This window comes from Leopardus geoffroyi, chromosome D4 (genome assembly GCF_018350155.1).
Source record: "Leopardus geoffroyi isolate Oge1 chromosome D4, O.geoffroyi_Oge1_pat1.0, whole genome shotgun sequence".
NCBI classification, from domain to species: domain Eukaryota; kingdom Metazoa; phylum Chordata; class Mammalia; order Carnivora; family Felidae; genus Leopardus; species Leopardus geoffroyi.
In genome coordinates, this window is record NC_059342.1 from 7,120,153 (window position 1) to 7,134,014 (window position 13,862).

General features: G+C 48.8%; 1 protein-coding gene across 1 annotated transcript in view; it reads right to left on the reverse strand.

Moving 5' to 3' along the window:
- The window catches only part of SLC1A1 (solute carrier family 1 member 1), an 84,904-nt gene extending 72,219 nt beyond the window's left edge, over positions 1 to 12,685 (reverse strand). The window contains exon 1 of the mRNA XM_045468127.1: positions 12,350 to 12,685. Coding sequence (XP_045324083.1) covers positions 12,350 to 12,440 — 91 coding nt within the window. The 5' untranslated portion in view covers positions 12,441 to 12,685. The remainder of the gene's footprint in view (positions 1 to 12,349) is intronic.
- Between the last annotated feature and the right edge of the window lie 1,177 nt (positions 12,686 to 13,862).

Below are 13,862 nucleotides of genomic sequence, written 5' to 3' on the forward strand. Positions count from 1 at the left end.
TTGAACCCCAGTAACATCAACACTTGCTCCATGAAATTGAGCTCCTAATTGATGGCTAAACGAATAGATCTTCCCAATCATAGACAACGCTTTTCATCTCACATGCCAACTTCCTTTGATTGACAGTGGTTGCCTGGAGGATAGTTTTGGGACTTCTGGGGCCATAACTGAGCTTCATGGTAAAGAGTGCTGTAAGTAGTTGGTGATGTCTGCCACAGGGCAGAGTTTGGGGGGAGGGGGTACAAATGCAGTGTGACGTGGGGATATAAATTAAAGGTTACCAGAGCACAGAGAAGGCAGATTAGCTCCAGCTGGGTGGCTAAAGAGGTCTACACAGGAAAAGTGGGAATTAGATGATCCATCTTCAAGGATGGGTAGGATGACAGTAGGTGAAACACATGAGCAAAAGCATTAGAGCAGCCATCATCAGGAAAATACAGATCAAAACCACGATGAGATACCACCTCACACCTGTCAGAACGGCTAAAAGTAACAACACTAGAAATAACAAGTGACGGTGAGGATGTGGGGAAAGGGGAACCCTCTTGCACTGCTGGTGGGAATGCAAACTGGTGCAGCCGCTCTGGAAGACAGTGTGGAGGTTCCTCAAAAAATTAAAAATGGAACTACCCTATGACCCAGCAAGAGCACAGCTAGGAATTTACCCAAAGGATACAAAAATACAGTTTCCAAGGGGCACATGCACACCAGTGCTTACAGCACTCTCAACAATAGCCAAATGATGGAACGAGCCCAAATGCCCACCAACTGATGACTGAATAAAGAAGATGTAGTATATGTACACAATGGAATATTACTCAGCCATCAAAAAGAATGAAATCTTGCCATGTGCATTGACATCGATGAAGCTAGAGAGTATTATGCCAAGTGAAACAAGTCAGGCAGGGAAAGACAAACACCATATGATTTCACTCATATGTGTTATTTAAGAAACAAAACAGATGAACACAGGGGAAGGGAAGGAAAAATAAGATAAAAACAAAGAGGGAGGCAAACCATAAGAGAATCCTAAATAGAGAGAGCAAACTGAGGGTGGCTAGAAGGGAGGTGTGTGTGGGGGATGGGCTAAATGGGGGATGGGCATTAAGGAGGGCACTTGTTGGGATGAGCAGTGGGTGTTGTATGTAGTGAGGAATCACTAAATTCTAGTCGTGAAATCAATATTACACTACATGTTAACTATACTTTAAATAAAAATTTGAAAAGCAAAAAAAAAAAAAAAGGCATCAGAGCAGCAAAGTACAACACACCCAAGGAAAGCAACACAGTTCAAATAGAAGGCTTTGTGGAGGAGAATGGGGGAAAGGCTAACCACTGCAGACTGCCCCAAGTTAAGGCCAGGATAAAGAGGAGACATGAAACAGGCAAGGCATGGAGGAAGAAATGGGAGGAAAGGCTCTATTTAGATACTGAACAGGAGTGAAATCTATAAGAATAATTTGAACTACCCGTTAGGTGTATCAAGATTTGCTAGGAAGGAAGGAGCCTGCTTAACGGTGAAAGAACCTTAGACTGGGAGTTGGACAGTCCTGGGTGCAAATTCCAGCTATGACTACGACCTCAGCCACGGGACTTAAAGCTTTTAAGTTTCCTTCTCCTCATCTGTAAAAGGGTAAACTTCCTGCCTCGTTGTATCAAGGGTCAAATGAGAAATAAATGTGCATAAAACTCATAGTAACCCTCTGACAAATATTAGCAAATAGCAGGCTTGGTTAACCACAAGAGAAGTAACTTTTCAAAGGAGAAAATGTGTCTCCCTCATTGTCTCATAATTTGGGCAATCTTGTATGAAACCCATAAAGTGGTTAAGGGAATCAGAAGACAACTAAGTCTAGGAAATACCCAGAGAAATTGAGCAAAATCAGTATATCTTCTAGGAATGGGAAGAGGTTTGGAGATTGGGCTTTCCACGGTTAGATATTTCTGGTGACGATGCATTTTTTTGTTGTTGACTTCATTCTTTACTGAATTATAAGTAACCTGGTAACTCTCAAGCAACAGAACAGTGGTTGAAAGATAATCTGATTGTATAATCTCACTTAAGCGCTCTTCTCGAAGGGTTTCCTCCTTAGTTGAGTAAGTAGATGAAGTTTTAAAAACCTGAGAGCACTGAACCCGGGTAATCGTCTCAGAACAGTTATAAGAATAAGCACATAGCGTGGATGCTCGCTAATGTCATTTCTGAATGGAAGTTCCAGCCCCAGAGGCCACCACTTTGCATCAACATGCGGACCTCACAGAGTCACATGATGCTCATGTCAGGACCCTTCCTGGACACATGAAGATGTGCCGTCCTATCTGTGGACACAGTTAGGGACCCTGAGATCAAGAAGGGCTGGGGGAACGGAGACCTCAGCCTGGGTGTGGAGGAGCTGGCCCTGGGTCTTGTTCCGGCTGAGCGTATGCCCAGAACTCACACAACCGGGCCCGGGGCCGGGATTGCAACAACCCAGGATGCACAGCATGAAGCGTCTGTGGGCTGGGACAAGGTCCATCCATCCCGGAAAGTGCAGGAGCATTCGCTGGAAAGGATATATTCTACCTCTGGTAATGGAACAGGCAGTTGGCAGATGTTTTTCAAACGTAGGGTAGTAACATTTCTGGCAACGAGTGAGTCACCGAAACACTTCCTTTCCATCAACAGAGGTGTTACTGTGGGGTGTACTAATGGCAACAGAGCACTCTTTGTTGTAGTTCGGGCTGTTTCCTCAGCAAGTATAATGAATTGGCTCCTTCTAAATCTATCCACTGAGCTAAACTATAGCTCCAATGTGAGCTATTGGCTTAACGGTAACTGTCTCCAATATTCTCTATTAGATGTATGTTTAACATTCTCAATAGGGAAGACCACTGAAAACACTTGCTACTTAAACAGACACCGCTGCCGGGGTGTTTAAATGGGCCACTTGATGTCATCGAAAATGAATTCATTTTCTTCGAGAGTGCTGGAGTCCCCACAGTATACGTGACTCTGGGTCTCCAGCGACACGCACACAGGGGAGATGTGCAGGTCCCCAGGCGAACACGGGGCCAGTGGGTCGGACTCCCCACGGGACAGTTACACTGAGGCTCGTCTCTGGTAAAGGTAATCACAAGTTCTCGCAAGTAATTAATGTGGAAAGCTTCCTTTCTTCACGAGCAAGTGCTCACAGGAGCACGCATATGCTCTCCGATAGCTGATTCCTAATCCCAGTTATTTACACCTTGTCTGACCCATCCAGGGTTTTTAGCCGTCCGAGCTACTGTATTCTGATGTGGCACACGGTAGTTTTCCCCGTTGCTTGTCTTCGTGCGAAGTTTCCTTTCTTTTTTTTAAAATTTTTTATGTTTATTTTTGAGACAGAGAGAGGAGGAGGGGCAGAGAGAGAGGGAGACAGAGGATCTGAAGTGGGCTCTGTGCTGACAGCAGAGAGCCCGATGTGGGGCTCGCGCTCGCAAACCATGAGATCATGACCTGAGCTGAAATCAGACACTCAACCGACCGAGCCACCCAGGCACCCCTAAAGTTTCCTTTATTTCTTCTGCTTGCTGCTCAAATGTTTGACAGGTGGGTAACTTTGATTCTACAGAACTTTTTTGTACTAAAAAACCCAACATATCTCACGTTAACCAGTATCTAACAAGATACTGAATACAGACAATCTTCTCTTTTCTATTAAACTGAATAGACAGACACACACACACACAAGCACACACACCATCTTTCCCTTCGCTGGACATTAGCAATGTACCTTCAAAGTCCTCCCAACAGATAGAATGTGTCTACAACACAAGGTGTGCGGAGTCTTAGGCTTGTGATAACTTCTTAAAGATTCATTTTGTAATACCGGGCTCGCATAACTTCGGGTGGGGTTTTGGTCTTATAGACTTGAGGTATACACCATGCAGAGAACCAAAAATCAGAATCTGTTCAGGGAGTCCCAAATTCGTCTTGGTTCTGATTCGGTTTAAAAAATGAAAGCATCAGGCATAGACATTCAAAGCCCAAAACTCTTCTCTTAATTCTTTAATATGTCGAACTCTAGCCAGCTAAAGGGCCTCCTCTCTAAGGTTCTTAACTAAGCAGATGCATGTAAGATACGTATGCATATAGAGCAACAACACAAGTTTATGAGACCTCATATTTCTGAGTAATCTAATGGTGACCTGGAACACCGCCCAGGTAATAGTCCCACATACAACTTACATTATTATTATTATTTTTTTTTACAGTAGCCTCCATGCCCAATGTGGGGCTTGAACTCAGGACCCTGAGATTAAGAGTTGCATCCTCTACTGATTGAATCAGCTGGGCACCCCCAGTTAACATTATTAAACCCAATTCACAGAGGTTTATATGTGACTCAACATCAAGGTCATTTCCTCCTCCCCTAATGACTTTTCACACCCTGTGCCCTATGGAAGAGGTCCTATGGCTCCCAGCAACACACTGAGGAATGATGGTATAATCTGAGCTAGAGGATCAGAGCTAGAAGGAACCTCAGAGATTTTCTAACCCAAGGTCGACAAGCATGTGGCACACATGCCCCTACTCTCTGCTCCTAAGCCCTTGGCAGACATCAGTAATCAACTGCAGAACTTGTTTCCAATTCTTTCTCAACACTCATATCACACACGTTAGTCTACTATCTATAAAGGGGAGCTGGCATGTGCATGAAATCCTTTCTCCTCTGCCTCATCTGAACCCCTCTTCTTTCAGATAAGAAACAAAGGCCCATGGGGCACCTGGGTGGCTCAGTCGGTTGGGCATCTGACTTCAGCTCGGGTCATGATCTCGCAGTCTGTGAGTTTGAGCCCCGCGTCGGGCTCTGGGCTGATAGCTCAAAGCCTGAAGCCTGCTTCCAATTCTGTGTCTCCCTCTCTCTCTGCCTCTCCCCCGTTCATGCTCTGTCTCTCTCTGTCTCAAAAATAAGTAAACATTAAAAAAAATTAAAAAAAAAAAAAAAAAAAAAAGAAACAAAGGCCCAGAGAGTTTAAGTATTAGGTACACTTTCTTACATAGCTCTTAAGCATGAGTTTCATTACTTCACTCTCATTTCATTTTCCAGTGTCTGTTAGGGGTAGTAGGAGTGATTCTGCCCTCAAGGGGTCTATAATCTAGTGTTTGTTTTTTTTTAATGTTTATTTTTGAGGGAGAGAGAGTGGGGGAGGGACAGAAAGGGGGGGAGACAGAGGATCTGAAACGGGCCCCACACTGACAGCAGCGGGCCTGATGTGGGGCCTGAACTCACAACTGGAGATCATGACCTGAACCACATCTGGATACTCAACCAACTGAGCCACCCAGGCGCCCCTATAAACCTAGTTTTGAGGAAGAAAAGATTAACATGCTTGATACATATGTAGATTAAGTGTTAATCTGGGTCACTGATGCAGATCAGAGGATGCTAAAGTGGGCAGAAGAGAATTTATGGAGGAAATGGGGGTCAAACCAAGTTTGGGACTCATTTATTCACTCCATAAACAAGGACAATGTCTTACTCTCTGGGCCATAAATGGTTCAATAAATCAACAAATGTATTGCATCTACCAGACATTGTCACAGGTGCTATGGGTTCAGGAAGTTCACAGATTAGTGGAGGAGGCAAAAAAAAAAAAAAAAAAAAAGAGAGAGAGAGAGAGAATATATTCTAACAGCAGAATAATACATACAAGTAGATATTCCTTCCTTTTTTGTTTTTTTTTGTTTAGTTTTTTATTTTAGAGAGAGAGAGAGAGAGAGAGAGAGAGAGAGAAAGCAGGGGAGGGACAGAGGGAATTCTAAGCAGGTTCCATGCTGAGCACAGAGCCCGATGTAGGGCTCGATCCCATGACCCTGGGATCACGACGAGCCAAAACCAAGAGTTGGACGCCCAACCGACTGAGCCACCCAGGCACCTTCAGCAGATATTCCTTCTGCACAGGAGGAGAGCACAATAGTTCCTTAACAAGCCTGTGGCACTTCTAGGACTCCCTCTCCTGCTAGAGATTGCCACTTTCTTCCCCTAGAGGACCAGATTCAGCCATACTCCATCAGGATAACCTGCTGAGCATCTAGAGCTCAGCGTCATTTCTTTTCCACTCCCATTGTTGCTGCGCAGCCCAGGCCCCCCTCTCTCCCTGATGGACACGGACATTAATCCCCTGGGTAGTCTGCCCACCTGCAAGGCTACCTTCCCGGGATCCATTCTGCACATCCATCTGCCTCAATGATCTTCTTCAAGCACGGCTCTGATCGTGTCTTTGCCGACCTAACCCTCAGACCGTGTCCAAACTCATTGGCGTGGCATTCTAGGTCCTCCAGGGTCTGGCTCTGCCTCCTCAGCAGGCTTGCTCTTTTTGTTGAACGTGTTCCTCCGTCACACCCTCTGCTACAGTCATGCCAAGCCTCTCTGTTAAAAGGCAGGAGAGGCAGACTTTGCAGTGGGAGGAATAGCCGGGCAGCCTCGTGAACAGAGGCATGAGGGTAGGTCTGAGCCCAGAGCAGACACCAGCCCAGCTGATGAGTCCGGCAAGATCCTCTGGAGCACGTGTTCCTCCAAGGGCACAACCCGCCCTTCCCGGAGTCCTGGAGGCATGTTTCTGCCCCTTCCCAGTCTCAGAGGGGAGACAAGGACAATACAGACCAAAGCGCACGGTGCAGGTTATTTTCCACCTGATAACGTCACTCAGCCACACTTCTGATTCCCAGGAGAGCCGGCAAGGACCAGGTATGACAGGGAGACGGGGAGCAAGCCAGAGGTGACCAGGAGTAAGTCCTCCACTGTTGAGTCTCACTTTCCTCACCTGCATGTAGGGATCTTTATAGTTTCCTCATCTCTAGCTCTACCTATACCTCTAACTATATCTATGTAAGCCTATATATATAAGCAATACCTACTTCACAGTTGCAATTTTTGCAAAGTCATTGACTTTTTTCATTTTTTAAAATCTACATCCAAATTAGTTAGCATCTAGTGCAACAATGATTTCAGGACTAGATTCCTTAATGCCCCTTACCCATTTAGCCCATCTCCCTTCCCACAACCCCTCCAGTAACCCTCTGTTTGTTCTCCATATTTAAGAGTCTCTGATGTTTTGTCCCCCTCCCTGTTTTTATATTATGTTTGCTTCCCTTCCCTTATGTTCATCTGTTTTGTCTCTTCAAGTCCTCATATGAGTGAAGTCATATGATATTTGTGTTTCTCTAATTTCACTTAGCATAATACCCTCCGGTTCTATCCACACAGTTGCAAATAGCAAGATTTCATTCTTTTTGATTGCCGAGTAATACTCCATTGTGTGTGTGTGTGTGTGTGTGTGTGTGTGTGTGTGTATATATATATATATATATGCCACATCTTCTTTATCCACTCATCCATTGATGGACATTTGGGCTCTTTCCCTACTTTGGCTATTGTTGATACTGATGCTATAAACATGGGGGTGCATGTGCCCCTTTGAAACAGCTCACCTGTATCCTGTGGATAAATGCCTAGTAGTGCAAATGGTAGGTCATAGGGTAATTCTATTTCTAGTTTTTTGAGGAACTTCCATACTGTTTTCCAGAGTGGCTGCACCAGCGTGCATTCCCATGTCATTGACTTTTTTCACAAGTATTTCCTAATATTTCATCAGCCATGATGGAAATGAGATTAGAGCGGTATAATAAGTCAAATACACAGTAGGTTAGGCACACTAGCCTTCTCAACCAGCTTCTGTTTCCACCCTTGCCTCTGCAGTCTGTGGTCAAAACAGCAGCCAGGGCGAGCTGATTAAAATACAACCAGACCCTGTCACAGCTCTGCTCAAAACCTTGCGATGGCTTCCCAGCTCCCAGTAAAAGTCAAAGTCCTTAGAGGAGCCTACAGTCTCCCAGTGCTCTGTCCCCTCCTAGCCTCCTGCCTCCTCATCTCCCCTCCCTCACTCCACCCCTCGTTCTTTTTCAAACAAGCCAGGATGCTCCCCAGACACCGGAGCACATGTTCCTTCACCTCTTCTTAGTCTGCAGTCAGTTGTTACCTTCACGGGTGGGGGGGGAGGGGTGTCCCTATTTAAAACTGCAACCCCCTCCCAGCTTTATGTTACTGGAGAGTGCTCTCACCATCTAATATACTCCATGTTGTAGTTAACCTATCTATTCTATTTACCTCCCTCCACTTGAATGTAAGTTCCACCAGGAAAGGGGTTTCTATTGTTTTGTTCAGTGCTGTGTGCCCCAGGCCCTAGAACAGTCCCTGTTGAATGAACAAATGGTTTAAGTGTTCGCTGCTGCAGGTATATTCCAGGCTGAGCTGATTAAAGGCCCAGCAGCGTCAGGCATGGTAGCTACCAGACCAAAATAGCTTTATCAACGACAATATGCTTTCTGGAATATCGCCACACACAAGGCTCTGTGCAGGCGAGGTACAGCCTGAGCAGCAGCCAGCCCTGTCACAGACACACAGAAGCAGGAAGAGAGCACTTACCAGGACTCAACTTAGCATTGCCAAATGTATGCTACCAGAGGTTAGTGCAGGAGACAAGGAGCAAGGGTATCACTAATAACGTGGAAGAATTGTTCTCCCTTTCAGACAATGGAATCTGAATCTATCAATGATTGCTTCCTGAGCACGCTGAAGAAAATTATTCAGCATGAATCAGCTCGCCAGCTCTGTCATGTAAATAACATCTACTTCCTTTCCTGAAAATCCGTAAGGTGGAAATCAGGTGTTTCAAATGACTGACATAAAGCACAGCCTGGACAGAAAGATCAAGCTCTATGCTGTGAGTGGGGTGAACAATTCATGAGTGCTTTAATCTAAAACGTTACACACACGGTCCCTGACTCATGATGATTCCACTTGTGGTTTTTCAACTTTACATGGGTGTGGAAGTGATGCCTCTTCAGCAGAGATCGGACTTCAAATTCTGAATTGTGATCTTTTCGTGGGCTAGAGAGATGTGGTACAATCCTCTCTCCCCCGTGGGGCTGGGCAGTGGGAGCCAAGCTGCAGTTCTGACGGCGAGGCCTTCACGGAGATAAACAACCGATACGCTCACGACCATTCTGTACCCAACAACCACTGTTTTTCACTTTCAGTACCGTGTTCAACAAATTACATTATAGGGGCGCCTGGGTGGCTCAGTCGGTTAAGCGGCCGACTTCGGCTCAGGTCATGATCTCACAGTCCGTGAGTTCGAGCCCCGCGTCAGGCTCTGTGCTGACAGCTCAGAGCCTGGAGCCTGTTTCAGATTCTGTGTCTCCCTCTCTCTGACCCTCCCCCGTTCATGCTCTGTCTCTCTGTGTCTCAAAAATAAATAAACATTAAAAAAATAAAAAAATAAAAAAAAAAAACCAAAAAAACAAATTACATTATAAAATAGGCTTTGTGTGAGGTGATTTTGCCCAACTGCAGGCTAAGGTAAACGTTGTGAGCACATTTAAGCTAGGCTAGCCTAAGCCACGGTGCTCGCCTGGTAGGTTAGGTATATTAAATGCCTTTTTGAATTATGATACTTAGTATCTTCAACTTACAATGGGCTTATTTGGGACCTAATCGTATCATAAGTGGAGGAAGATCTGTACACGATATGATCATTATTGGATCACCTGAATCAGAATGCTCTGACCCAGAGTTTTTACACACAGTGATTCTGCCTGGACAGAATTCCCACTTGGAGCACAAAAATTCTACCTTCAGAATTTCTGTCTGTTTAAGTGAATTGAGAATCAGGCTATGGGGCACAAAACAAAATGGTTTATCCTTTCCATCTCGTTTTTTAAAAAATGAATGCTCTTTCACTGCATTTCCCCTCACACCCTAGGTCTTGAAAAACCAGAGGCTTTAAGCTAGCTCATAAAAACCTTCGGCCCTCATTTTAATAATCAAAATATCTTAACGTGTCAGGTCTGCTGAATTACAGCAGGGACCAAACATTTGGATGGCTATAATCAGAAGAGGACATTCTATCAAGGTAGTTAATACATGTAACAGTTTCTTCTTCTTCTTTTTTTTAAAAAAAATTTTTAATGTTTATTTTTGAGAGAGAGACTGAGTGCACGTGGGGGAGGGCAAAGAGAGAGACATACACACACACAGATTTCGAAGCAGGCTCTAGGCTCTGAGCTTTCAGCACAGAGCTGGACGCAGGGCTCAAACCCACGAACCGTGAGATCAAGACCTGAGCCCAAGTCGGGCACTTAACCGACTGAGCCACCCAGGCGCCCCTAACAGGTTTCTTCTTCTTTGAAAAGGTCCAGAAAGGAGGCTGCATGACCATGCTTGTGATTTTCTGTATCAATTAAGACTGTTGTAAAAATAAACTTACTCTCAGTTTATATGAGGACTCAGCCTCACTGTCGTAAGTTAGCTGGAATTTCTTTCTGGTTAAACTGAGCTAGTGCAGACTACACCAACAGAGGTATGATTTGCACTCAGACCCAGTGCTCTGGAGAAAGAAAAGGAAGATCCCAGGACGGGGGGTGGGGGTGGGGTTCCAGGGATGGCCACACTGGGGGTGGCCCTAGGCTTGGCACTTCTCAGACCAGGAGCAGAAACCCTCTGGATCGCCCTGTGCTGCTCCTGGAGGAGTAAGTCCACAAAGACTTCAGTGGAGCACTTAAAATTTTTATATGGTGGTTTCCCTTTCTCCAGAAGAGTGTCTGAATCAAGCTCCCGGGGCTCACCCAGATTAAAAACTGTTGGAAAGTGCCCTGACGCCAAAGGCCACAACTGCAAAATGGGCACGTGATCCCTCTTGACACTGAAGATGTATTTATGCAACGGGTTCCGAAGGCCAGGGAACAACTGCTCAAAATCCTTTCCAAACCACCCTCTAGTGAATTGGTACACCAAACAGCGATGTGCAACACTTCTTCACCAGATGAGAATCCTACGGCTAAAGAGGCAGGATTATTCCACTCTCCCAAGGAATTGGGAGGGAAATGCCAGCCTTGGGTTATCCAGTAACCATCCTTAAAAAGGGTTTAACAATTAATTCTGGACTCTTATTACTAGGAAAACACACAAGGATATTGCATCTATCTGGATGCATGGAAATCAAATCCCTCTCTCTGTAGTTTCTTATTTAAATGTAGGGGGGGCAGTATCCTGCCCCTAAAAACCCCTAAGCCACTTGGCCCTTGGGGGAAACAGAATTAAGCAGGTAAGAAAGACTTGCTTCTCTTCTTCTTTCCTCCCACAAATGGCCTCTGCTAAGGCAATTCCAGGATGTTACTTCTTTACTAGAAATCTGACTTGATTTTGCACAAGGGTCTGGAGGAGCAAATCTGACTCTGAGGTTTCTGTAACTTCCACAGGTTTCTGGGGGAGGGGCATCAAGAGTGGGAGGACACAGTGCCAAATATTCTGATATCCAGAAGCATCCCTGGGGAAGAAGCCGCCGTTCCCCGCCCCCCCCCCCCCCCCCTCGCTTCAGCAAACCCAGCTGTTTCCAAAGGGAAGATGGGGACTTCCAAGGAATCTCACCTGCTGGGTGTCTGCACCTGTGTGAGCTCAGAGAGGAAAGGAGACTCCATCCCCGATGGGGAGCAGCCCAGAGCCCAAGTTGTAAGACAGACAAATGGGCACAAATTCATCACCTAAATAGGAACAACTCATACCTCTGAGCAATGGCTCAGACATCAACTCAGTCCAGTAATCTGTCAGGAGTGAATCATTTTAATACCCCCTTGTTTAAAAACAAGCAAATAGGACTTGAAAATTCTTTTCAATAGAAAAGCAATGTGGAGAGCAAGGAGGCTCCGGGAAGCTATTCTGGCTATATCAGGGTGGGAAACGAAGGAATCTGGGCTCTCGGATCTTTCTTCCCCCAATGACCTCCTGGGGGCCATAACCGCACCCCCCCTCCCCCCCCCCCCCCCCCCCCGAGTTCCGGCAAGAATGTGGCCCAGGGTGGGCGGCAACACCCTCTCCCTCCCTCCCCTCGGGGCCCTGGCCATTCCTGAGGTTAAGGTGCCTCCTCCAGTCCCACCGAGAACCGTAATCCACCCTCCAACCCCGTCCCGGCAGCATGGTTCAGGAAAAAATGGGGGGGGGGGGGCGGGGGGCGCGGAAAGCACAGAGGATTAAAACCATAATAAACCACGTTTGCTTCCAAACGGGCAGAACCGAGAGCTACTTGCCCCCCTTCCCCTTCCAAGCCCCTCGGACCGTTTTGGGTAAAGCGGGCACCCGCGGCTTGGGGAGCCCCCAAACGGGAGTCCCCGAGGAGCTCTGCGGCTCGCACGCGGGGGAGCCCCGGCGCGGCTCCGAGGCCCGGGGGGCGCCTCGCCCGCCACCCTCGCCCCCGTGGGGCCCCGCACGCGGCCCGGGCGCCGGGGGCGCGGGAGGGTGCGCGCGCGCCGCCCACCCGCCCCGCCGCTCACCTAGCACCACGGCGGCCACGGTGGACAGCAGCAGCCAGTTGTTCCTCAGGAAGCGCCTGCAGTCGCATCCCTTCCTCGCCGGCTTCCCCATGGCGGGCGCCCGGGCCGGGAGCCGCCGCCGCGGCGGCCGCTATTGTGCGCGGGGAACCGGCGGAGGCGCGGCGGGGGCGGGACGCGGGCGCGCCGGGGAGCGGGTGCGCGCCGGCTGCTGCGGCCGCCGCTGTCGCTGTCGCTGTCACCGTCGCCGCCACCTGAGCTCGCGCGCCGCGCCCGCAGCCCCGGCCACCTCGCCGGCCGTGCGCGTCGGACGCGCCCAGCTCCTCCTGCCGCCGCCGCGCTCTGCGGCGCGCGGGCCAACCAGCGAGGGAGGAGGGAGGGGCGGCGGGCCGGCGGCGCGTGGGGGCGTGCGCCGCGCGCCCGGGGTCCCGGGGAGCCCGCAGCGCCACGCCCGCCCAGGCTGCACCCGGACTCTCGCTGTCGCTCTCCCTCCCTCCCTCCCTGTCTCTCTTTTTCTGTCCTGCCAGACCAGCTTTTCGGATTCACGGTTTCCTCCCCTCCTGGCCCAGAGGGGCGGAGCCACTGTGGTTTGCCCCTCCGCCCGCCCAGCCCCGCCCCCCCATGCCTCCACGCCGACCCCTGGGCGCCGCGACCCCCTTGACCAGTGGGGAGAGTTGAGGGAAACTGAGGCCCGCAGTGGGGCCCCTCTACTCCCCGCCGGAGCCAAGGATCTGCCCCCAGCCTGGGGAGCTTGAAGCCCCTAGCGGGAGGGGCAGGGGGGGTGCTGGGGGTCAAGTGGGGGTGCAGAACAGGACGTGGGGAACGCTCACCTCTACCCGCCCCCGCCCCCCCCCCTCCAGCTCCCGCCCGTGTCATGAGCTCTCCTTTCTGAGTAGCGGGCGGTGAGGCACCCATTGGAGTGTCTGTGGACACAGGGCTTGGAGTGGGCCCTCTTACAACTTGACTGGCTCTGTGGCCGCCGAAGGCCCCCGAACAGTGAGCCTCGGCAGAGTGACTAGGTCTGAGCGCCCGGCCGTGCGGTGCTGGGAGACGGTGGGCGGGCCCGTCCCTAAGGCCAAATGCGCTGGAAAGGCCAACAGGGGAGATGGAGAAGCCAGGTAAGTGGTGCCAAATGTCTTCTGCGAGGCTAAGTGCATTTTGGAGTTCTCTTTCCTTCTTCTACCCCATTATTTCGCCCTCACTCATACTAACTCTTTTCTCTCCTTTCCCACATCAGCACCTCCGCAGCCACAGGCTGCCTTCTCACCAGCTTTCCTAACATAAAGTAAGCCCTGCACATTTTTGTTATTCTGGAGTCTACTCGCTGAATGGGGGGGGGGGGGGGGCCTGGAGGGGGAGCTCCTCGACTAGGTGATCTGATGACTAAAAACCCACAATTAGAGCTTCATTCCTTTGGCTGAAATTGATGCAAGCATTCTTGAAGAGACACTAATTCAGCTTTATGAGCCACATACACTTTAGTATGAATGACTTTGTCAGCTCCTTTCCAGAAAGT